This window comes from Oncorhynchus nerka, linkage group LG15 (assembly GCF_034236695.1).
Source record: "Oncorhynchus nerka isolate Pitt River linkage group LG15, Oner_Uvic_2.0, whole genome shotgun sequence".
In the NCBI taxonomy this organism is placed as follows: Eukaryota; Metazoa; Chordata; class Actinopteri; order Salmoniformes; family Salmonidae; genus Oncorhynchus; species Oncorhynchus nerka.
The window spans coordinates 14,096,277-14,121,658 of NC_088410.1; the positions used below are offsets into that span (position 1 = coordinate 14,096,277).

Consider the following 25,382-nt stretch of genomic DNA (forward strand, 5'->3'; position numbering starts at 1 on the left):
TTAGTAGAAACTGTTTTATTGCAAACATTTCCAGTTCAACTTGACTGAATGTCCTTTACAAGTCCAGTGTGATTGAGATAGGACCCTGGACAACAGTAGTGTACTGTAGGACCCTGGACAACAGTAGTGTACTGTATGGGGAATAGGGTGCCCTGCAGCCACAATGTTCAGTGCTGCTGTAGAACTCTGTTGAAGCGATGTGTGATCTCACTGGGCCCCAACGATACCATCATCTCCGCTACACTGGGGCCTTGCTAGAGAGAGAGAGAGAGAGAGAGAGAGAGACAGAGAGAGAGACAGAGAGAGAGAGAGACAGACAGAGAGAGAGAGAGAGAGAGAGAGAGAGAGAGAGAGAGAGAGAGACAGACAGAGATGGATGAGGAAGAAGAAACATCCTTTTTAAGAGCTGTGACAATCATGTTGCAATCATTTGACAGGACAGCAATCAAACACAACTTCTGTTTTTTTAAATTTTATCCACACTGTCATTGTGGTGCTTTCTTTTTCGCCGTCTGTCTCCGTTCTGCCTCCCTCCCTCCTACCTGTAGTCTGAGGGCCTCCTACCTGTAGTCTGAGGGCCAGTCTCTCTCTCCTACCTGTAGTCTGAGGGCCAGTCTCTCTCCTACCTGTAGTCTGAGGGCCAGTCTCTCTCTCCTACCTGTAGTCTGAGGGCCAGTCTCTCTCCTACCTGTAGTCCGAGGGCCAGTCTCTCGCCTACCTGTAGTCTGAGGGCCAGTCTCTCTCCTACCTGTAGTCTGAGGGCCAGTCTCTCTCCTACCTGTAGTCTGAGGGCCAGTCTCTCTCCTACCTGTAGTCTGAGGGCCAGTCTCTCTCCTACCTGTAGTCTGAGGGCCAGTCTCTCTCCTACCTGTAGTCTGAGGGCCAGTCTCTATCCTACCTGTAGTCTGAGGGCCAGTCTCTCTCCTACCTGTAGTCTGAGGGCCAGTCTCTCTCCTACCTGTAGTTTGAGGGCCAGTCTCTCTCCTACCTGTAGTCTGAGGGCCAGTCTCTCTCCTACCTGTAGTCTGAGGGCCAGTCTCTCTTCTATCTGTAGTCTGATGGCCAGTCCTTCTCCTACCTGTAGTCTGAGGGCCAGTCTCTCTCCTACCTGTAGTCTGAGGGCCAGTCTCTCTCCTACCTGTAGTCCGCTGAGGGCCAGTCTCTCTACTACCTGCAGTCCGCTGAGGGCCAGTCTCTCTACTACCTGCAGTCCGCTGAGGGCCAGTCTCTCTACTACCTGCAGTCCGCTGAGGGCCAGTCTCTCTCCTACCTGTAGTCCGCTGAGGGCCAGTCGTATAATCTTCATAACATCTCTGTATTTAGTGTTCCTGGTCTTCTTAGCCAGAGTCTTCAGTTCTACACTGAGCTGGTCGACTGTCAGTTCCTCACCTCCTTTCAGACCTTCCATCAACCTACACAGAGACAGACACGGGACAGAACTGTTAATAGTGGTATGAACCAGAGTAGTCCTGATAGTCTGTAGTAGTTATGGTATGAACCAGAGTAGTCCTGTTAGTCTGTAGTAGTTATGGTATGAACCAGAGTAGTCATGTTAGTCTGTAGTAGTTATGGTACGAACCAGAGTAGTCCTGTTAGTCTACAGTAGTTATGGTATGAACCAGAGTAGTCCTGTTAGTCTGTAGTAGTTATGGTATGAACCAGAGTAGTCCTGTTAGTCTACAGTAGTTATGGTATGAACCAGAGTAGTCCTGTTAGTCTGTAGAGTTATGTCCTAGTCCTGTTAGTCTACAGTAGTTATGGTATGAACCAGAGTAGTCCTGTTAGTCTATAGTAGTTATGGTATGAACCAGAGTAGTCCTGTTAGTCTGTAGTTATGGTATGAACCAGAGTAGTCCTGTTAGTCTATAGTAGTTATGGTATGAACCAGAGTAGTCCTGTTAGTCTGTAGTTATGGTATGAACCAGAGTAGTCCTGATAGTCTGTAGTAGTTAATGAACCAGAGTAGTCCTGATAGTCTGTAGTAGTTATGGTATGAACCAGAGTAGTCCTGTTAGTCTGTAGTAGTTATGGTATGAACCAGAGTAGTCCTGTTAGTCTATAGTAGTTATGGTATGAACCAGAGTAGTCCTGTAGTGTTAGTCTGAACCAGAGTAGTCCTGTTAGTCTGTAGTAGTTATGGTATGAACCAGAGTAGTCCTGTTAGTCTGTAGTAGTTATGGTATGAACCAGAGTAGTCCTGTTAGTCTGTAGTAGTTATGGTATGAACCAGAGTAGTCCTGTTAGTCTATAGTAGTTATGGTATGAACCAGAGTAGTCCTGTTAGTCTGTAGTAGTTATGGTATGAACCAGAGTAGTCCTGTTAGTCTGTAGTAGTTATGGTATGAACCAGAGTAGTCCTGTTAGTCTATAGTAGTTATGGTATGAACCAGAGTAGTCCTGTTAGTCTACAGTAGTTATGGTATGAACCAGAGTAGTCCTGTTAGTCTGTAGTAGTTATGGTACGAACCGTATGACCAGAGTAGCGATGTGTTGTGTCTCTGAGCTGAGTGCTGCCATCTGTTGGTCAGAGAAAGAAGGTCGAACCCAAAGGTAGGAATACTCTGAGGACACCAGCTCAGACACAGAGGAGATATGACCCTGAGAGAGAAGAGAGAGAGAATTAGTCAGAGGAGAAGGTTGAACCACATTTACATTTACATTTAAGTCATTTAGCAGACGCTCTTATCCAGAGCGACTTACAAATTGGTGCATTCACCTTATGACATCCAGTGGAACAGTAGTGCATCTAAATCTTTTAAGGGGGGGGGGGTGAGAGGGATTACTTTATCCTATCCTAGGTATTCCTTAAAGAGGTGGTGTTTCAGGTGTCTCCGGAAGGTGGTGATTGACTCCGCTGTCCTGGCGTCGTGAGGGAGTTTGTTCCACCATTGGGGGGCCAGAGCAGCGAACAGTTTTGACTGGGCTGAGCGGGAACTGTACTTCCTCAGTGGTAGGGAGGCGAGCAGGCCAGAGGTGGATGAACGCAGTGCCCTTGTTTGGGTGTAGGGCCTGATCAGAGCCTGGAGGTACTGAGGTGCCGTTCCCCTCACAGCTCCGTAGGCAAGCACCATGGTCTTGTAGCGGATGCGAGCTTCAACTGGAAGCCAGTGGAGAGAGCGGAGGAGCGGGGTGACGTGAGAGAACTTGGGAAGGTTGAACACCAGACGGGCTGCGGCGTTCTGGATGAGTTGTAGGGGTTTAATGGCACAGGCAGGGAGCCCAGCCAACAGCGAGTTGCAGTAATCCAGACGGGAGATGACAAGTGCCTGGATTAGGACCTGCGCCGCTTCCTGTGTGAGGCAGGGTCGTACTCTGCGGATGTTGTAGAGCATGAACCTACAGGAACGGGCCACCGCCTTGATGTTAGTTGAGAACGACAGGGTGTTGTCCAGGATCACGCCAAGGTTCTTAGCGCTCTGGGAGGAGGACACAATGGAGTTGTCAACCGTGATGGCGAGATCATGGAACGGGCAGTCCTTCCCGGGAGGAAGAGCAGCTCCGTCTTGCCGAGGTTCAGCTTGAGGTGGTGATCCGTCATCCACACTGATATGTCTGCCAGACATGCAGAGATGCGATTCGCCACCTGGTCATCAGAAGGGGAAAGGAGAAGATTAATTGTGTGTCGTCTGCATAGCAATGATAGGAGAGACCATGTGAGGTTATGACAGAGCCAAGTGACTTGGTGTATAGCGAGAATAGGAGAGGGCCTAGAACAGAGCCCTGGGGGACACCAGTGGTGAGAGCACGTGGTGTGGAGACGGATTCTCGCCACGCCACCTGGTAGGAGCGACCTGTCAGGTAGGACGCAATCCAAGCGTGGGCCGCGCCGGGAGATGCCCAACTCGGAGAGGGTGGAGAGGAGGATCTGATGGTTCACAGTATCGAAGGCAGCCGATAGGTCTAGAAGGATGAGAGCAGAGGAGAGAGAGTTAGCTTTAGCAGTGCGGAGCGCCTCCGTGATACAGAGAAGAGCAGTCTCAGTTGAATGACTAGTCTTGAAACCTGACTGATTTGGATCAAGAAGGTCATTCTGAGAGAGATAGCGGGAGAGCTGGCCAAGGACGGCACGTTCAAGAGTTTTGGAGAGAAAAGAAAGAAGGGATACTGGTCTGTAGTTGTTGACATCGGAGGGATCGAGTGTAGGTTTTTTCAGAAGGGGTGCAACTCTCGCTCTCTTGAAGACGGAAGGGACGTAGCCAGCGGTAAGGGATGAGTTGATGAGCGAGGTGAGGTAAGGAGAAGGTCTCCGGAAATGGTCTGGAGAAGAGAGGAGGGGATAGGGTCAAGCGGGCAGGTTGTTGGGCGGCCGGCCGTCACAAGACGCGAGATTTCATCTGGAGAGAGAGGGGAGAAAGAGGTCAGAGCACAGGGTAGGGCAGTGTGAGCAGAACCAGCGGTGTCGTTTGACTTAGCAAACGAGGATCGGATGTCGTCGACCTTCTTTTCAAAATGGTTGACGAAGTCATCTGTAGAGAGGGAGGAGGGGGGGGGGGGGAGGAGGATTCAGGAGGGAGGAGAAGGTGGCAAAGAGCTTCCTAGGGTTAGAGGCAGATGCTTGGAATTTAGAGTGGTAGAAAGTGGCTTTAGCAGCAGAGAGAGAAGAGGAAAATGTAGAGAGGAGGGAGTGAAAGGATGCCAGGTCCGCAGGGAGGCGAGTTTTCCCTCATTTCCTCTCGGCTGCCCGGAGCCCTGTTCTGTGAGCTCGCAATGAGTCGTCGAGCCACGGAGGGAGGGAGGGAGGACCGAGCCGGCCTGGAGGATAGGGGACATAGAGAGTCAAAGGATGCAGAAAGGGAGGAGAGGAGGGTTGAGGAGGCAGAATCAGGAGATAGGTTGGAGAAGGTTTGAGCAGAGGGAAGAGATGATAGGATGGAAGAGGAGAGAGTAGCGGGGGAGAGAGAGCGAAGGTTGGGACGGCGCGATACCATCCGAGTAGGGGCAGTGTGGGAAGTGTTGGATGAGAGCGAGAGGGAAAAGGATACAAGGTAGTGGTCGGAGACTTGGAGGGGAGTTGCAATGAGGTTAGTGGAAGAACAGCATCTAGTAAAGATGAGGTCGAGCGTATTTCCTGCCTTGTGAGTAGGGGGGGAAGGTGAGAGGGTGAGGTCAAAAGAGGAGAGGAGTGGAAAGAAGGAGGCAGAGAGGAATGAGTGAAAGGTAGACGTGGGGAGGTTAAAGTCGCCCAGAACTGTGAGAGGTGAGCCGTCCTCAGGAAAGGAGCTTATCAAGGCATCAAGCTCATTGATGAACTCTCCGAGGGAACCTGGAGGGCGATAAATGATAAGGATGTTAAGCTTGAAAGGGCTGGTAACTGCGACAGCATGGAATTCAAAGGAGGCGATAGACAGATGGGTAAGGGGAGAAAGAGAGAATGACCACTTGGGAGAGATGAGGATCCCGGTGCCACCACCCCGCTGACCAGAAGCTCTCGGGGTGTGCGAGAACACGTGGGCAGACAAAGAGAGAGCAGTAGGAGTAGCAGTGTTATCTGTGGTGATCCATGTTTCCGTCAGTGCCAAGAAGTCGAGGGACTGGAGGGAGGCATAGGCTGAGATGAACTCTGCCTTGTTGGCCGCAGATCGGCAGTTCCAGAGGCTACCGGAGACCTGGAACTCCACGTGGGTCGTGCGCACTGGGACCACCAGATTAGGGTGGCCGCGGCCACGCGGTGTGGAGCGTTTGTATGGTCTGTGCAGAGAGGAGAGAACAGGGATAGACAGACACATAGTTGACAGGCTACACAAGAGGCTACGCTAATGCAAAGGAGATTGGAATGACAAGTGGACTACACGTCTCGAGTGTTCAGAAAGTTAAGCTTACGTAGCAAGAATCTTATTGACTAAAATGATTAAAATGATACAGTACTGCTGAAGTAGGCTAGCTGGCAGAGGCTGCGTTGTTGACTATGTAGGCTAGCTGGCAGTGGCTGCGTTGTTGACACTACACTAATCAAGTCGTTCCGTTGAGTGTAATAGTTTCTACTGTGCTGCTATTCGGGGCTAGCTGGCTAGCTAGCAGTGATGATTACGTTACGTTGCGTTAAAAGAACGACAATAGCTGGCTAGCTAACCTAGGAAATCGCTCTAGACTACACAATTATCTTTGATACAAAGACGGCTATGTAGCTAGCTATGTAGCTAGCTACGATCAAACAAATCAAGCCGTTGTACTGTAATGAAATGAAATGAAAAATGTGATACTACCTGTGGAGCGAAGCGAAATGCGACCGGGTTGTTGAGTGCGGAAGTACTGTTCGGTAGACGTTGGCTAGCTGTTGGCTAGCTAGCAGTGTCTCCTACGTTAAGGACGACAAATAGCTGGCTAGCTAACCTCGGTAAATTAAGATAATCACTCTAAACCTACACACTCTAAACTACACAATTATCTTGGATACGAAGACAGCAAAGACAACTATGTAGCTAGCTAACACTACACTAGGTAGGAATACTCTGAGGACACCAGGTCAGACACAGATGAGATATGACCCTGAGAGAGAGACAGAGAGAGAAGAGAGAGAGAATTAGACAGACAGAGGAGAACACCAGGTTGAACCCTGAGAGAGAGAGAGACACAAGACAGACAGGAGAAGGTTGAACCCAAAGGAATACTCTGGAGCTACCAGCTCAGACAGAGAAGATATGTGAGTGAGTGAGACGGAGAGAGAGAGATGGTGACCTCCAGACAGACAGGCTCCACATTCTGCACCAGGCTGTGATATTCTCAAACTGGGAAAGTTGGAAGGCCAGAGGGATGAAGGGATCGTTTTTCAGCTGGTGCGAAGACCGACACAACAGCTGATGCCCCGTTACCTTGGTTACATCCAGTTACCTTGCACGCTGGTGTAGAACCCGTGTGATGAGGTCATAATTACCTTGCGCAGGTGTAGAACCTCTGTGATGAGGTCATAGTTACCTTGCGCAGGAGTAGAACCCCTGTGATGAGGTCATAGTTACCTTGGGCAGGTGTAGAACCCCTGTGATGAGGTCATAGTTACCTTGGGCAGGTGTAGAACCCCTGTGATGAGGTCATAGTTACCTTGGGCAGGTGTAGAACCCCTGTGATGAGGTCATAGTTACCTTGGGCAGGTGTAGAACCCCTGTGATGAGGTCATAGTTAACTTGGGCAGGTGTAGAACCCCTGTGATGAGGTCATAGTTACCTTGCGCAGGTGTAGAACCTGTGATGAGGTCATAGTTACCTTGGGCAGGTGTAGAACCCCTGTGATGAGGTCATAGTTACCTTGGGCAGGTGTAGAACCCCTGTGATGAGGTCATAGTTACCTTGGGCAGGTGTAGAACCCCTGTGATGAGGTCATAGTTACCTTGGGCAGGTGTAAAACCCCTGTGATGAGGTCATAGTTAACTTGGGCAGGTGTAAAACCCCTGTGATGAGGTCATAGTTACCTTGCGCAGGTGTAGAACCCGTGTGATGTAATCTGGTTGCAGAACATCCTGATCCTGGACTTGTGTTCCGTACACTTCCTGGATCCGCCCCTGCAGATCCGTCACCAGCCAATCGCGTTGCACCGCGTCATCGATACGCTGCTGCAGGTGGATCCTGGGAGAACACAGAGTGGATTATTACTGAGATTACTAAGGACTGGTCTAGAGTGAGTTGTTAAGATAAGGGTGGTTAGGAGAAGAATTGAGACCCAGGGGTCTGATTGGGGTCACACCTTCTCTCCATCTGATTAATCAAACTGCATTCTAAACTGAAGATCATGACTAGGTGATTATTGGAGTCATTTATCATGACTGAATGGGGGCAGGTCAGCAGACACAATATACAGGCAGAAATACACAGTGTAACAGCACCACCTGTAGCCTGGGTAACAGTCTCTTAGCTAATGTTCCCCTCCCTGCGCTCCACTCCCTGCGCTCCACTCCCTGCGCTCCCCTCCCTGCGCTCCCCTCCCTGCGCTCCACTCCCTGCACTCCACTCCCTGCGCTCCACTCCACTCCCTGTGCTCCACTCCCTGCGCTCCACTCCCTGCGCTCCACTCCACTCCCTGTACTCCACTCCCTGCGCTCCCCTCCCTGCGCTCCACTCCACTCCCTGTACTCCACTCCCTGCGCTCCCCTCCCTGTGCTCCACTCCCTGCGCTCCACTCCCTGCGCTCCACTCCCTGCGCTCCACTCCACTCCCTGTACTCCACTCCACTCCCTGTACTCCACTCCCTGCGCTCCACTCCACTCCCTGTGCTCCACTCCCTGCGCTCCACTCCCTGCGCTCCACTCCCTGCGCTCCACTCCACTCCCTGCGCTCCACTCCCTGGGAGGTTCCCTCCCTGCGCTCCACTCCACTCCCTGTACTCCTCCACTCCCTGTACTCCACTCCACTCCCTGTACTCCACTCCCTGTACTCCACTCCCTGCGCTCCACTCCACTCCCTGCGCTCCACTCCCTGCGCTCCACTCCCTGCGCTCCACTCCCTGCGCTCCACTCCTCCCTGCGCTCCCCTCCCTGTGCTCCACTCCCTGCGCTCCACTCCCTGCGCTCCACTCCCTGCGCTCCACTCCCTGTGCTCCACTCCCTGCGCTCCACTCTCCTCCTCCACTCCCTGTGCTCCACTCCCTGTCTCTATACTCCACTCCCTGCGCTCCACTCCACTCCCTGTACTCCACTCCACTCCCTGTACTCCACTCCCTGCGCTCCACTCCACTCCCTGTACTCCACTCCCTGCGCTCCACTCCCTGCGCTCCACTCCCTGCGCTCCCCTCCCTGCGCTCCACTCCCTGCGCTCCCCTCCCTGCGCTCCACTCCCTGCGCTCCACTCCCTGCGCTCCACTCCCTGCGCTCCACTCCCTGCGCTCCCCTCCCTGCGCCCCACGCTCCTACCTCCCTCGCCCCCTCCCTGCGCTCCCTGCGCTCCACTCCCTGCGCTCCACTCCCTGCGCTCCACTCCCTGCGCTCCACTCCCTGCGCTCCACTCCCTGTACTCCACTCCCTGTACTCCACTCGCTGTGCCAAGGAGACAGGACGTTCTGCCATCTTCAACTCTGAAGATTCTATCATTAATGAGCTTGAGGAGAACAGAGGAGTTGATCCTGATTCGATAACCCCTCGCAGCTATCCTCCAATCACAACGATTAGGCAACTATTGGAACTACCACTGTTTTCTCTCCACTGAAAGTGTTGCTATCCGGTTGCTAAGCAACCATTTTGGGGGGGGGGTGTTCAGCCAGGTAAAACCAGTGTGTTGACAGCGTGAAAAGTTGCTCAGGTCTAAATTCACAGAGTAAATACGTACTGTAATTCCAACCACAAAACGTCTTAGGCCTTGATTTTAAGAATCAAAATAAGCAACAGCTTGCCTAGCTAACAGCTAAATGTTGGTTTTTGATTTGGTAATATAATTATAATTACATTTGAGGCTCCACATGTCGTCATGTGTTGTATTTTCAAACAACCAATGAGCAACTCAGCCGTAAACCATCTGCATATTGAACGTTGAGATCGCCAGAGACCCCGTCTCTATGGCAATGACAAGGAGTGGCATGTTAACTAAAGAGACTGGTGCTCAGACTACACTACCTGGTGGCTGAGTTAAGAGCCCCAGAGCAACAGGGACAAACCTACTATGGCTTCTACCCTTGAACTAAACTCAACCTTGAGGTTTGAGGGCAGCCAGCCTACAGAACCCGTGGAGGGAGGAGAGAGATGGAGACAGAGACAGACAGACAGGTAGTGTACCTGTTAAACTCAGGTAGTGTGTCCAGGTCTAGCAGGGAGGGGAGAGATGGACACAGAGACAGACAGACAGGTAGTGTACCTGTTAAACTCAGGTAGTGTGTCCAGGTCTAGCAGGGAGGGGAGAGATGGACACAGAGACAGACAGACAGGTAGTGTACCTGTTAAACTCAGGTAGTTTGTCCAGGTCTAGCAGGGAGGAGAGAGATGGACACAGAGACAGACAGACAGGTAGTGTACCTGTTAAACTCAGGTAGTTTGTCCAGGTCTAGCAGGGAGGAGAGAGATGGACACAGAGACAGACAGACAGGTAGTGTACCTGTTAAACTCAGGTAGTTTGTCCAGGTCTAGCAGGGCAGAGACAGACAGACAGGTAGTGTACCTGTTAAACTCAGGTAGTTTGTCCAGGTCTAGCAGGGCAGAGACAGACAGACAGGTAGTGTACCTGTTAAACTCAGGTAGTGTGTCCAGGTCTAGCAGGGAGGAGAGAGATGGACACAGAGACAGACAGACAGGTAGTGTGTCCAGGTCTAGCAGGGAGGAGAGAGATGGACACAGAGACAGACAGACAGGTAGTGTACTTGTTAAACTCAGGTAGTTTGTCCAGGTCTAGCAGGGCAGAGACAGACAGACAGACAGGTAGTGTACCTGTTAAACTCAGGTAGTTTGTCCAGGTCTAGCAGGGAGGGGAGAGATGGACACACAGAGACAGACAGACAGGTAGTGTACCTGTTAAACTCAGGTAGTTTGTCCAGGTCTAGCAGGGAGGGGAGAGATGGACACAGAGACAGACAGACAGGTAGTGTACCTGTTAAACTCAGGTAGTGTGTCCAGGTCTAGCAGGGAGGAGAGAGATGGACACAGAGACAGACAGACAGGTAGTGTGTCCAGGTCTAGCAGGGAGGAGAGAGATGGACACAGAGACAGACAGACAGGTAGTGTACTTGTTAAACTCAGGTAGTTTGTCCAGGTCTAGCAGGGAGGAGAGAGATGGACACAGAGACAGACAGACAGGTAGTGTGTCCAGGTCTAGCAGGGAGGAGAGAGATGGACACAGAGACAGACAGACAGGTAGTGTACCTGTTAAACTCAGGTAGTTTGTCCAGGTCTAGCAGGGAGGGGAGAGATGGACACACAGAGACAGACAGACAGGTAGTGTACCTGTTAAACTCAGGTAGTTTGTCCAGGTCTAGCAGGGCAGAGACAGACAGACAGGTAGTGTACCTGTTAAACTCAGGTAGTTTGTCCAGGTCTAGCAGGGAGGGGAGAGATGGACACAGAGACAGACAGACAGGTAGTGTGTCCAGGTCTAGCAGGGAGGGGAGAGATGGACACAGAGACAGACAGACAGGTAGTGTACCTGTTAAACTCAGGTAGTTTGTCCAGGTCTAGCAGGGAGGAGAGAGATGGACACAGAGACAGACAGACAGGTAGTGTACTTGTTAAACTCAGGTAGTTTGTCCAGGTCTAGCAGGGAGGGGAGAGATGGACACACAGAGACAGACAGACAGGTAGTGTACTTGTTAAACTCAGGTAGTGTGTCCAGGTCTAGCAGGGAGGAGAGAGATGGACACAGAGACAGACAGACAGGTAGTGTACTTGTTAAACTCAGGTAGTGTCTCCAGGTCTAGCAGAGCAGAGACAGATAGACAGGTAGTGTACTTGTTAAACTCAGGTAGTTTGTCCAGGTCTAGCAGGGCAGAGACAGACAGGTAGTGTACCTGTTAAACTCAGGTAGTTTGTCCAGGTCTAGCAGGGAGGAGAGAGATGGACACAGAGACAGACAGACAGGTAGTGTACTTGTTAAACTCAGGTAGTTTGTCCAGGTCTAGCAGGGAGGGGAGAGATGGACACACAGACAGACAGACAGGTAGTGTACTTGTTAAACTCAGGTAGTGTGTCCAGGTCTAGCAGGGAGGAGAGAGATGGACACAGAGACAGACAGACAGGTAGTGTACTTGTTAAACTCAGGTAGTGTCTCCAGGTCTAGCAGAGCAGAGACAGACAGGTAGTGTACCTGTTAAACTCAGGTAGTTTGTCCAGGTCTAGCAGGGAGGAGAGAGATGGACACAGAGACAGACAGACAGGTAGTGTACTTGTTAAACTCAGGTAGTGTGTCCAGGTCTAGCAGGGAGGGGAGAGATGGACGCAGAGACAGACAGACAGGTAGTGTACTTGTTAAACTCAGGTAGTTTGTCCAGGTCTAGCAGGGCAGAGACAGACAGGTAGTGTACCTGTTAAACTCAGGTAGTTTGTCCAGGTCTAGCAGGGCAGAGACAGACAGGTAGTGTACCTGTTAAACTCAGGTAGTTTGTCCAGGTCTAGCAGGGCAGAGTGGGTGGTGATCTTAGACGGGTTGAACTCCGCGATCAGTTCCTCCATCTTACGACCAACACGGTTACCTGCAGGATGACAGGGGGACATTTAGGATGCTTCTCAAAGGGCACCCTACCTCTACATCTGACCCCTCTATAGTCCTCTACATCTGACCCCTCTATAGTCCTCTACATCTGACCCCTATTCCCTCTATAGTCCTCTACATCTGACCCCTCTATAGTCCACTACATCTGACCCCTCTATAGTCCTCTACATCTGACCCCTATTCCCTCTATAGTCCTCTACATCTGACTCCTCTATAGTCCTCTACATCTGACTCCTCTATAGTCCTCTACATCTGACCCCTCTATAGTCCTCTACATCTGACCCCTCTATAGTCCACTACATCTGACCCCTCTATAGTCCTCTACATCTGACCCCTATTCCCTCTATAGTCCACTACATCTGACCCCTCTATAGTCCTCTACATCTGACCCCTATTCCCTCTATAGTCCACTACATCTGACCCCTCTATAGTCCTCTACATCTGACCCCTCTATAGTCCACTACATCTGACCCCTATTCCCTCTATAGTCCACTACATCTGACCCCTATTCCCTCTATAGTCCTCTACTTCTGACCCCTCTATAGTCCTCTACATCTGACCCCTCTATAGTCCTCTACATCTGACCCCTCTATAGCCCTCTACATCTGACCCCTCTATAGCCCTCTACATCTGACCCCTCTATAGCCCTCTACATCTGACCCCTCTATAGCCCTCTACATCTGACTCCTATTCCCTCTATAGTCCTCTACATCTGACCCCTCTATAGTCCTCTACTTCTGACTCCTATTCCCTCTATAGTCCTCTACTTCTGACCCCTATTCCCTCTATAGTCCTCTACATCTGACCCCTATTCCCTCTATAGTCCTCTACATCTGACCCCTATTCCCTCTATAGTCCTCTACTTCTGACTCCTATTCCCTCTATAGTCCTCTACTTCTGACTCCTATTCCCTCTATAGTCCTCTACATCTGACCCCTCTATAGTCCTCTACTTCTGACCCCTATTCCCTCTATAGTCCTCTACTTCTGACCCCTCTATAGCCCTCTACATCTGACCCCTCTATAGCCCTCTACTTCTGACCCCTATTCCCTCTATAGTCCTCTACTTCTGACCCCTATTCCCTCTATAGTCCTCTACTTCTGACCCATATTCCCTCTATAGTCCTCTACTTCTGACCCCTATTCCCTCTAGTCCACTACATCTGACCCCTATTCCCTCTATAGTCCTCTACATCTGACCACTATTCCCTCTATAGTCCTCTACATCTGACCACTATTCCCTCTATAGTCCACTACTTCTGACCCCTATTCCCTCTATAGTCCACTACTTCTGACTCCTATTCCCTCTATTCCACTACTTCTGACTCCTATTCCCTCTAGTGCACTACTTCTGACTCCTATTCCCTCTAGTGCACTACTTCTGACTCCTATTCCCTCTATAGTCCACTACTTCTGACTCCTATTCCCTCTATAGTCCTCTACATCTGACCCCTCTATAGTCCTCTACTTCTGACCCCTATTCCCTCTATAGTCCACTACTTCTGACCCCTATTCCCTCTATAGTCCACTACTTCTGACTATTCCCTACTATTCCCTATTCCACTACTCTGACTATTCCCTCTAGTCCACTACTTCTGACTCCTATTCCCTCTAGTGCACTACTTCTGACTCCTATTCCCTCTATAGTCCTCTACTTCTGACCCCTCTATAGTCCTCTACATCTGACTCCTCTATAGTCCACTACATCTGACCCCTATTCCCTGTATAGTCCACTACTTCTGACTCCTATTCCCTGTATAGTCCACTACTTCTGACTCCTATTCCCTCTATAGTCCACTACTTCTGACTCCTATTCCCTCTATAGTCCACTACTTCTGGCTCCTATTCCCTCTATAGTCCACTACTTCTGACTCCTATTCCCTCTATAGTCCTCTACATCTGACTCCTCTATAGTCCACTACATCTGACCCCTATTCCCTGTATAGTCCACTACTTCTGACTCCTATTCCCTCTATAGTCCACTACTTCTGACTCCTATTCCCTCTATAGTCCACTACTTCTGACTCCCTATTCCCTCTATAGTCCACTACATCTCTGACTCCTATTCCCTCTATAGTCCACTACTTCTGACCCTATTCCCTCTATAGTCCACTACTTCTGACTCCTATTCCCTATATAGTCCACTACTTCTGACTCCTATTCCCTCTATAGTCCACTACTTCTGACTCCTATTCCCTCTATAGTCCACTACTTCTGACTCCTATTCCCTCTATAGTCCACTACTTCTGACTCCTATTCCCTCTATAGTCCACTACTTCTGACTCCTATTCCCTCTATAGTCCACTACATCTGACCCCTATTCCCTCTATAGTCCACTACTTCTGACTCCTATTCCCTCTATAGTCCACTACTTCTGACTCCTATTCCCTATATAGTCCACTACATCTGACCCCTATTCCCTCTATAGTCCACTACTTCTGACCCCTATTCCCTCTATAGTCCTACTTCTGACTCCTATTCCCTCTATAGTCCTCTACTTCTGACTCCTATTCCCTCTATAGTCCACTACTTCTGACTCCTATTCCCTCTATAGTCCTCTACTTCTGACTCCTATTCCCTCTATAGTCCTCTACTTCTGACTCCTATTCCCTCTATAGTCCTCTACTTCTGACTCCTATTCCCTCTATAGTCCTCTACTTCTGACCCCTATTCCTCTACATCTGACCCCTCCTCTATAGTCCACTACTTCTGACTCCTATTCCCTGTAGTCCACTACATCTGACTCCTATTCCCTCTATAGTCCACTACTTCTGACTCCTATTCCCTCTATAGTCCACTACTTCTGACCCCTATTCCCTCTATAGTCCACTACTTCTGACTCCTATTCCCTCTATAGTCCACTACTTCTGACTCCTATTCCCTCTATAGTCCACTACTTCTGACCCCTCTATAGTCCTCTACTTCTGACCCCTATTCCCTCTATAGTCCACTACATCTGACTCCTATTCCCTCTATAGTCCACTACTTCTGACTCCTATTCCCTCTATAGTCCACTACTTCTGACTCCTATTCCCTCTATAGTCCACTACTTCTGACTCCTATTCCCTATAGTCCACTAGTCCCTACTTCTGACTCCTATTCCCTCTATAGTCCACTACTTCTGACTCCTATTCTATAGTCCACTACATCTGACCCCTATTCCCTGTATAGTCCACTACTTCTGACTCCTATTCCCTGTATAGTCCACTACTTCTGACTCCTATTCCCTCTATAGTCCACTACATCTGACTCCTATTCCCTCTATAGTCCACTACTTCTGACTCCTATTCCCTCTATAGTCCACTACTTCTGACTCCTATTCCCTCTATAGTCCACTACTTCTGACTCCTATTCCCTGTATAGTCCACTACTTCTGACTCCTATTCCCTCTATAGTCCACTACTTCTGACTCCTATTCCCTATATAGTCCACTACATCTGACCCCTATTCCCTCTATAGTCCACTACTTCTGACCCCTATTCCCTCTATAGTCCTACTTCTGACTCCTATTCCCTCTATAGTCCACTACTTCTGGCTCCTATTCCCTCTATAGTCCACTACTTCTGACTCCTATTCCCTCTATAGTCCACTACATCTGACCCCTATTCCCTCTATAGTCCACTACTTCTGACTCCTATTCCCTGTATAGTCCACTACTTCTGACTCCTATTCCCTCTATAGTCCACTACTTCTGACTCCTATTCCCTCTATAGTCCACTACTTCTCTGTATAAAGATATCCCCCTCCCTCTCTTACTGTTGAAGCCAGATCCACAGTGTGTGGTGATATCCAGTAGTGCTTCAGGTAGGGCCCCACTCCTCTGGAAACTCTGTATGTAGATATCTCCTTGTCTCTTGGAGAGCTTACTGCCATCTCTGTTGAGGAGGAGAGGAAGGTGTCCGAACACCGGGGGCTCCCAGCCCAGAGCCCTGGAATAACAATCAATAACATAACCAGGGGGCTTCCAGCCCAGAGCCCTGGAATAACAACAATAACATAACCAGGGGCTTCCAGCCCAGAGCCCTGGAATAACAACAATAACATAACCAGGGGCTCCCAGCCCAGAGCCCTGGAATAACAACAATAACATAACCAGGGGCTTCCAGCCCAGAGCCCTGGAATAACAACAATAACATGACCAGGGGGCTCCAGCCCAGAGCCCTGGAATAACAACAATAACAACAATAACAACAATAACATAACCAGGGGGCTTCCAGCCCAGAGCCCTGGAATAACAACAATAACATAACCAGGGGGCTCCAGCCCAGAGCCCTGGAATAACAACAATAACATAACCAGGGGCTCCAGCCCAGAGCCCTGGAATAACAACAATAACATAACCAGGGGGCTCCAGCCCAGAGCCCTGGAATAACAACAATAACATAACCAGGGGCTCCAGCCCAGAGCCCTGGAATAACATAACGTAACACAAAGCAACCTGCCGTTTTGTACATTCATTTTAGTCCATTGCCTCTGATATTCTCATGCTCATAATTGCTATGTTATTCTATTTTGCTCTGTATCTGTACGTGTCCTTGCGTATCTTGAAAAGAGTGAATAAAATGTACTATTATTCTGAATATTAGTATTCTACAAATTTTTGTATGGGTGTGCCTAGTGGGAATCACACGTGTGTGTGTGTGTGTGTGTGTGTGTGTGTGTGTGTGTGTGTGTGTGTGTGTGTGTGTGTGTACCTGTAGAGCAGCAGGTGTTTGGAGGTAGAGATGAGCCACTCTGATCCTCTCAGGACGTGGCTGACCTTCATCAGGTGGTCGTCTACTACGTTAGCCAGGTGATAGGTGGGGAAACCATCAGCTTTCAACACGACAGGGTCTCCTTCAACCTGGAGCAGGTGCAGAAACTATTTCAACACGACAGGGTCTCCTTCAACCTGGAGCAGGTGCAGAAACTATTTCAACACGACAGGGTTCCTTCAACCTGGAGCAGGTGCAGAAACTATTCAACACGACAGGGTTTCCTTCAACCTGGAGCAGGTGCAGAAACTATTCACACCCTTTGACTTTTCCCCACATTTTGTTGTGTTGCAGCCTGAATTCAAAATTAAAATGGATATTTATGTCCGTCACTGGCCAACACAAAACATCCCATAATGTCAAAGTGGAATTCTGTTATTCTAATTTTGTTTTAGAAATTAATTTAAAAAATGAAAAGCTGAAATGTCTTGAGTCAGTTAAGTGTTCAGCCCCTTTGTTATGACAAGACTAAATGAGTTCAGGAGTAAAAATGTGCTTAACAAGTCACATAATAAGTTGCTTGGACTCATTCTGTGTACAATAATAGTGTTGAACATGATTTTTTGAATGACTACCTCATCTCTGTTCCCCACACATACAATTATCTGTATTTCAGTGAATTTCAAAACACAGATTCAACCACAAAGACCAGGGAGGTTTTCCAATGCCTCGCAAAGAAGGGCCCCTATTGGTAGATGGGTAAAACAAAAATGAGAAAGCAGATTGAATATCCCTTTGGAAGAGGATGAGGAAGATGTTCTCTATCCATCTACTACATTTTCCAGGTGGGGAACCATCAGATTAATACGGGTTCTCCTTTAACCTGGGATGGGAGGCGGAGTTTCAATTATATATGTGTTTTGAAATAAGAAAAGCACTTGCAAATCTGAGGTTACTTGTTGCCGGGGCGTCAGAAATTAAAAATGAATAAAAAATGTCACACTGCTTGCCGGTACAGCTTGTGTTTATCTATCTCACATATCTGCAGGTTTACCTGGGCCACCTCATGACGGTTCCAGCCAAAGACCAGATCGTTGATGGGTTCTACTCCAGTCGGAACCTGATCACGGTACAGCTTGTGTTTATCTATCTCACATATCTGCAGGTTTACCTGGGCCACCTCATGACGGTTCCAGCCAAAGACCAGATCGTTGATGGGTTCTACTCCAGTCGGAACCTGATCACGGTACAGCTTGTGTTTATCTATCTCACATATCTGCAGGTTTACCTGGGCCACCTCATGACGGTTCCAGCCAAAGACCAGGTCGTTGAAGGGTTCTACTCCAGTCGGAACCTGATCACGGTACAGCTTGTGTTTATCTATCTCACATATCTGCAGGTTTACCTGGGCCACCTCATGACGGTTCCAGCCAAAGACCAGGTCGTTGAAGGGTTCTACTCCAGACTCCAGTCGGAACCTGATCACGGTACAGCTTGTGTTTATCTATCTCACATATCTGCAGGTTTACCTGGGCCACCTCATGACGGTTCCAGCCAAAGACCAGATCGTTGATGGGTTCTACTCCAGTCGGAACCTGATCACGGTACAGCTTGTGTTTATCTATCTCACATATCTGCAGGTTTACCTGGGCCACCTCATGACGGTTCCAGCCAAAGACCAGGTCGTTGAAGGGTTCTACTCCAGACTCCAGTCGGAACCTGATCACGGTACAGCTTGTGTTTATCTATCTCACATATCTGCAGGTTTACCTGGGCCACCTCAGATCGTGTACGGTTCCAGCCAAAGACCAGATCGTTGAAGGGTTCTACTCCAGACTCCAGTCGGAACCTGATCACGGTACAGCTTGTGTTTATCTATCTCACATATCTGCAGGTTTACCTGGGCCACCTCATGACGGTTCCAGCCAAAGACCAGATCGTTGAAGGGTTCTACTCCAGACTCCAGTCGGAACCTGATCACATGGGGGACCTTCTGATCCAGCTTCTCCTCTAGCTGATCTGGGCGGAGGTGTCTGCACCTGTTGTCATACCTGCAGTAGAGGAATGTTCAGTAACGTGTGTGAATGAGTGTGTCTATTTAAACATGTGGGACCTTCTGATCCAGTAACGTGTGTGAATGAGTGTGTCTATTTAAACATGGGGTTGGATGTGCTCCCGAGGAGGTGTCATCCATGTTATTGGGGCTCCCGAGGAGGCGCAGCGGGTCGAAGGCCCTGCATCTCAGTGCTAGAAGCGTCACTACAGACCCTGGTTCGATTCCAGGCTGTATCACAACCCGGACGTGATTGGGAGTTCCATAGGGCGGGGCCGCACAATTGGCCCAGGGTCGTCCGGGTTTGGCCGGGGTAGGCCGTCAGTGTAAATAAGAATTTGTTAACTGACTTGCCTAGTTAAATAAAAGTTAAATCAAATAAATAAAAGTAGGTGTGTGTGTGTGTGTTTAGTCAACTCACCGCGGTGTCTGTCCGCTGCGTAGGGCCTCTCTCTTCAGTAATTCTAGTCTCTGCTGGCTGCAGAAGCAGTGGTAGGCCTTCCCTGTCTGGACCAGGGAGTCAGCAGCCTGGCTGTACAGGGACAGCCTCTGGGACTGGAGGTAGGGACCGTACTGGCCTCCTCCACGGGGACTCTCGTCTGGGGGGATACCTGGGGAGGGTAGGATGGAGACGGACGGTATCCACGTTAGCCCCCATTATTACATGGGCAAAAATGCAACTATGTCTGGTCGGAGTCCACAGCGTGTTCTAGAATGCAACTATGTCTGGTCGGAGTCCACAGCGTGTTCTAGAATGTAACTATGTCTGGTCGGAGTCCACAGCGTGTTCTAGAATGTAACTATGTCTGGTCGGAGTCCACAGCGTGTTCTAGAATGTAACTATGTCTGGTCGGAGTCCACAGCGTGTTCTAGAATGCAACTATGTCTGGTCGGAGTCCACAGCGTGTTCTAGAATGTAACTATGTCAGTCCACAGCGTGTTCTAGAATGCAACTATGTCTGGTCGGAGTCCACAGCGTGTTCTAGAATGCAACTATGTCTGGTCGGAGTCCACAGCGTGTTCTAGAATGTAACTATGTCTGGTCGGAGTCCACAGCGTGTTCTAGAATGTAACTATGTCTGGTCGGAGTCCACAGCGTGTTCTAGAATGTAACTATGTCTGGTCGGAGTCCACAGCGTGTTCTAGAATGTAACTATGTCTGGTCGGAGTCCACAGCGTGTTCTAGAATGTAACTATGTCTGGTCGGAGTCCACAGCGTGTTCTAGAATGTAACTATGTCTGTTGGGAGTCCACAGCGTAAATATCTAGAATGTAACTATGTCTGGTCGGAGTCCACAGCGTGTTCTAGAATGTAACTATGTCTGGTCGGAGTCCACAGCGTGTTCTAGAATGTAACTATGTCTGGTCGGAGTCCACAGCGTGTTCTAGAATGTAACTATGTCTGGTCGGAGTCCACAGCGTGTTCTAGAATGTAAACAATGCTGTGGAACTGAATGTCTACAATCCGAATTAGATTCCAAATACTTGGAATGTGTTGGAACGCTAACGGGCGCTAATGTCTGTTGTAAAAGCTGTCCAAACTCCTTAATATCTAAATATGTCTCTGTTCCTACCAGACCACCCCAGGATGAACTCTACACTCAGCCACTCCCTGCACCAGTCTGTCCTACCAGACCACCCCAGCATGAACTCTACAGACTCAGCCACTCCCGGCACCAGTCTGTCCTACCAGACCACCCCAGGATGAACTCTACAGACTCAGCCACTCCCGGCACCAGTCTGTCCTACCAGACCACCCCAGCATGACCTCTACAGACTCAGCCACTCCCTGCACCAGTCTGTCCTACCAGACCACCCCAGCATGAACTCTACAGACTCAGCCACTCCCGGCACCAGTCTGTCCTACCAGACCACCCCAGCATGAACTCTACAGACTCAGCCACTCCCGGCACCAGTCTGTCCTACCAGACCACCCCAGCATGAACTCTACAGACTCAGCCACTCCCGGCACCAGTCTGTCCTACCAGACCACCCCAGCATGAACTCTACAGACTCAGCCACTCCCGGCACCAGTCTGTCCTACCAGACCACCCCAGCATGAACTCTACAGACTCAGCCACTCCCGGCACCAGTCTGTCCTACCAGACCACCCCAGCATGAACTCTACAGACTCAGCCACTCCCGGCACCAGTCTGTCCTACCAGACCACCCCAGCATGAACTCTACAGACTCAGCCACTCCCGGCACCAGTCTGCTCTGGTCTGTGTTTAGGTGTGTGTGTAAGTGTGTGTTATTAAGTCTGTCCTACCAGCCCACTCCAACATATCCTCTATAGACTCTGCAGCTCCCGGCACCAGTCTGCTCTGGTCTGTATCTTCCATACGTAAGATGAAGCTTCCTCCATACTTCTTAGCGTAGATATAGTTGTAGAGAGCTGTACGCAGTCCCCCCAGGTGTAGGAAACCTAGAGAGACACGGGTTAATTATAGTTGTAGAGAGCTGTATGCAGTCCCCCCAGGTGTAGGAAACCTAGAGGTTAATTATAGTTGCAGAGAGCTGTACGCCCCCCAGGTGTAGGAAACCTCTTAATTATAGTTGACCAGCCCCCCAGCTTAATTATAGTTGTACTCAGCCACGCCCCCCAGGTGTAGGAAACCTAGAGGTTAATTATAGTTGTAGAGAGCTGTACGCAGCCCCCCCAGGTGTAGGAAACCTAGAGGTTAATTATAGTTGTAGAGAGCTGTACGCAGCCCCCCCAGGTGTAGGAAACCTAGAGGTTAATTATAGTTGTAGAGAGCTGTACGCAGCCCCCCAGGTGTAGGAAACCTAGAGGTTAATTATAGTTGTAGAGAGCTGTACGCAGTCCCCCCAGGTGTAGGAAACCTAGAGGTTAATTATAGTTGTAGAGAGCTGTACGCAGCCCCCCCAGGTGTAGGAAACCTAGAGGTTAATTATAGTTGTTGTAGAGAGCTGTCCTACGCAGCCCCAGGTGTAGGAAACCTAGAGGTTAATTATAGTTGTAGAGAGCTGTACGCAGTCCCCCAGGTGTAGGAAACCTAGAGGTTAATTATAGTTGTAGAGAGCTGTGTGCAGTCCCCCCAGGTGTAGGAAACCTAGTTGTAGAGTTAATTAGGAAACCTAGTTAATTATAGTTGTAGAGAGCTGTACGCAGTCCCCCAGGTGTAGGAAACCTAGAGGTTAATTATAGTTGTAGAGAGCTGTACGCAGTCCCCCAGGTGTAGGAAACCTAGAGGTTAATTATAGTTGTAGAGAGCTGTCGCAGTCCCCCCAGGTGTAGGAAACCTAGAGGTTAATTATAGTTGTAGAGAGCTGTACGCAGTCCCCCCAGGTGTAGGAAACCTAGAGGTTAATTATAGTTGTAGAGAGCTGTACGCAGTCCCCCCAGGTGTAGGAAACCTAGAGGTTAATTATAGTTGTAGAGAGCTGTACGCAGTCCCCCCAGGTGTAGGAAACCTAGAGGTTAATTATAGTTGTAGAGAGCTGTACGCAGTCCCCCCAGGTGTAGGAAACCTAGAGGTTAATTATAGTTGTAGAGAGCTGTACGCAGTCCCCCCAGGTGTAGGAAACCTAGAGGTTAATTATAGTTGTAGAGAGCTGTACGCAGTCCCCAGGTGTAGGAAACCTAGAGGTTAATTATAGTTGTAGAGAGCTGTAAAGTCCCCAGGTGTAGGAAACCTAGAGGTTAATTATAGTTGTAGAGAGCTGTACGCAGTCCCCCAGGTGTAGGAAACCTAGAGGTTAATTATAGTTGTAGAGAGCTGTCCCCCAGGTGTAGGAAACCTAGTTAATTATAGTTGTAGAGAGCCCCCCCAGGTGTAGGAAACCTAGAGGTTAATTATAGTTGTAGAGAGCTGTACGCAGCCCCCCCAGGTGTAGGAAACCTAGAGGTTAATTATAGTTGTAGAGAGCTGTACGCAGTCCCCCCAGGTGTAGGAAACCTAGAGGTTAATTATAGTTGTAGAGCTGTAGAGCTGTACCTAGAGGTTAATTATAGTTGTAGAGAGCAGTGTAGGAAACCTAGAGGTTAATTATAGTTGTAGAGAGCTGTACGCAGTCCCCCCAGGTGTAGGAAACCTAGAGGTTAATTATAGTTGTAGAGAGCTGTACGCAGTCCCCCCAGGTGTAGGAAACCTAGAGGTTAATTGTAGTGTGGCATCACTGTCACAGTCCCGCTAGGTGGCATCACTGTCACAGTAGTGTTATAGCAGGTACAGGTTATAGTCCCTAATCCCTGTAGTGTACTCCTTTTAGCCACGGCTCAAAACCAACCGCCAACCCAAGGGTTGTAGAGCTATATGCACTGTGCAGACTTTAACCCAGCACTAACACACCTGATTATTCATCCGATTGTTTAGCTATTAACAGGGTTGTAGAGCTATATGCACTGTGCAGACTTTAACCCAGCACTAACACACCTGATTATTCATCCGATTGTTTAGCTATCAACACCCTGTCGTGGGTTCAAATCCCAATCAGTCTACACCCCCCCCAAACAAATTCGCTGCATTATTTTACCTGTTGGACTCGGAGCGAACCTCACTCTCACATCCCCATGTTCATGCTGATGACCAACCTCGTCACATTCAGATGAAAAGCATCTCTTCTGCGAGCTCTTCAACCTCATGTATTTTTGCTTTCCGCCGTGTCCTCCACTGCGGTTGAAAGTCAATGCGTTCTTCAACAACACTGGGGTATGGACTTTACGGACGCTCCTTCCTGTACTGTATTGGCAACACCGCGTACACGTTTTTATTGGAAAGCATCTGGACGGTGTGCTGAAATGTATAAACGATGACAGGAACATGATAATAATTAGCTAACTACCGAAGTTACAAAACAAAGTGATCCATGTGTTCCACTCGCTACAGACAGCTAGCTAGCTATTGAACGCGGAAACGTTTAGCACAACATAGAGAGGAGCGTCTTTGTGAGAGGGGGAAAATTGCTCTTACAAATTCATTCTACCGATGTTTGCTGTTTAGGATCGATTTGCGTTGTTGATTTAATCGTGTCTGAAGTTGACAGTTAAAACTGTACCCCGGCTCTCGACACATGCCAATCACGTGACGTCATCACACCACTTCCTGGTTTGCTCTGTTCAAAATAAAAGTCCGCCCACGGATAAAAGCGCAGTGTGAAAACCTTTAATGATGGAACTATTGATACCCAGAACACAAAGAGTGGCCGAATCCGGAACGAATTAATATTATTTAGAAAATCGTTTTATGACGCAACACTTTCTGCACATTGTTGTGTAAACTAGTTCGCTTTATTGACTATAGTATAAGCGTATGTCTAAAGCATCTTAGATAATGGCCTCGATTCAGTTTTTGACCGCAAAAAAAGGGAAACAGGATGGAAAGTGCGAACCTGCAATGTGGTAACTGATTGTCGTTGCCTACGAAGACTCGCGACTAACCTCTGCGTTGTGGGAGATGTGATGAATAGTGTGGGGAAAAACACGTACATAAACATCAAGCATTGCTTTTCATTGATGACCAGCAGATGTCACTAATGTGGATTGTGTTAAAGCTCAGCGTAATGAACAATCATAAGGCACAATTTGGTGAAAGCCCCGATGGCTTCAGAAAGCCCCGGTGGCGTCAGAAAGCCCCGGTTTCCCATCACTAGAACATCTTACCCCGAGAGGTTCGCTGTGGGTGTGAACAATTATAATTGTAACATAGATGATTGACGACTGTTGTAAACAGGCTGAAGGAACCCTTATTAAGGGTAACTAAGGTAGTCATGTGAAATGTATGCTTTTCTATTGGTCCGTTTAAAAAAATGTTTTTGTGTGCTCTGATTGGTTGCAGGTATGACGCCGCACCTCCACCGGTTTCCTAGAAAATTCACTCATCTGTAACATTCCTTGCCAGGGGATAGAGAGGAAGCCATGCAGAGACAGTGCTGCTGTCTCCAATGGGTGTATATTCAGTATTCACCTTGCCAGAAGACACCGGCCCAACCTTCACGCTTGTTTACACTGCACTGGAGCCGGAATGCAATTATCTCTGCATTAAGACACTGTGGCGCCTGCGCTAGATATGGGGCAGAAAACAAACCTCAATGCAGGGTGGGATATGCCACTGTACTCCACATTGTACCTTTATCAACACTGCTCCATCGAGAAGATTGAAATACTCAGAGTTTTCCCAGAAAACCGCCCTTGTTGTGCTCATGCTAGCTAGCAGGAGCCACAGCAGCCTTCGTTGACGTTGTCATTCCAAAATGGCTGCTGTGGCAATTACTAGCTAGCAGGAGGACGAAAAAGGGAAAACTAGCAGTACTTCAATCTTCTCGATGGGCGCAGTGTGGACAGGTAAAATGTGGAGTACAAGTGGCACATCCCATCCCTGCGTTGAGGTACGTTTTCAGACCTATATCTCGCGCTGGCTCCACGGTGTCTTGATGTAACCATGATGGCTCTCTGACCCCAGTGCAGCTCAGTGTCTTGATGTAACCACGATGGCTCTCTGACCCCAGTGCAACTCAGTGTCTTGATGTAACCATGATGGCTCTCTGACCCCAGTGCAGCTCAATC

General features: G+C 49.1%; 1 protein-coding gene across 3 annotated transcripts; it reads right to left on the bottom strand.

Annotated features, from left to right (window-relative positions):
• ears2 (glutamyl-tRNA synthetase 2, mitochondrial) lies at window positions 1-23,932 on the bottom strand. 3 transcript variants are annotated; one of them, XM_065001050.1, is made up of 11 exons: window positions 23,354-23,929; window positions 21,126-21,281; window positions 19,278-19,467; window positions 18,704-18,854; window positions 16,804-16,952; window positions 15,866-16,038; window positions 11,982-12,090; window positions 7,403-7,556; window positions 2,468-2,598; window positions 1,271-1,412; window positions 1-250 (listed from the first exon to the last, which is right to left on the bottom strand). In XM_065001050.1, exons 1-11 carry the CDS (start codon window positions 23,640-23,642, stop codon window positions 239-241), a joined length of 1,656 nt encoding a protein of 551 aa, XP_064857122.1. In that variant the 5' UTR covers window positions 23,643-23,929; the 3' UTR covers window positions 1-238. The 3 variants fall into 3 exon arrangements, with proteins under 3 accessions (XP_064857122.1, XP_064857121.1, XP_064857123.1); XM_065001049.1 differs by having other exon boundaries at window positions 1-254; XM_065001051.1 differs by lacking the exons at window positions 1-250; window positions 1,271-1,412; window positions 2,468-2,598 and adding an exon at window positions 6,000-6,486 and having other exon boundaries at window positions 23,354-23,932.
• Between the last annotated feature and the right edge of the window lie 1,450 nt (window positions 23,933-25,382).

What these genes read in the sequence shown, in the direction of transcription:
- ears2 (XM_065001049.1), bottom strand. Translation starts at nt 23,642, where the DNA reads ATGTTCCTGTCATCGTTTATACATTTCAGCACACCGTCCAGATGCTTT. An exon ending in CGCAGCGGACAGACACCGCG is followed by an intron (nt 18,855 to 19,277) that starts GTGAGTTGACTA and finishes CCTCTACTGCAG; the next exon opens with GTATGACAACAGGTGCAGAC. An exon ending in CTGTGGATCTGGCTTCAACA is followed by an intron (nt 12,091 to 15,865) that starts GTAAGAGAGGGA and finishes GTCATCCTGCAG; the next exon opens with GTAACCGTGTTGGTCGTAAG.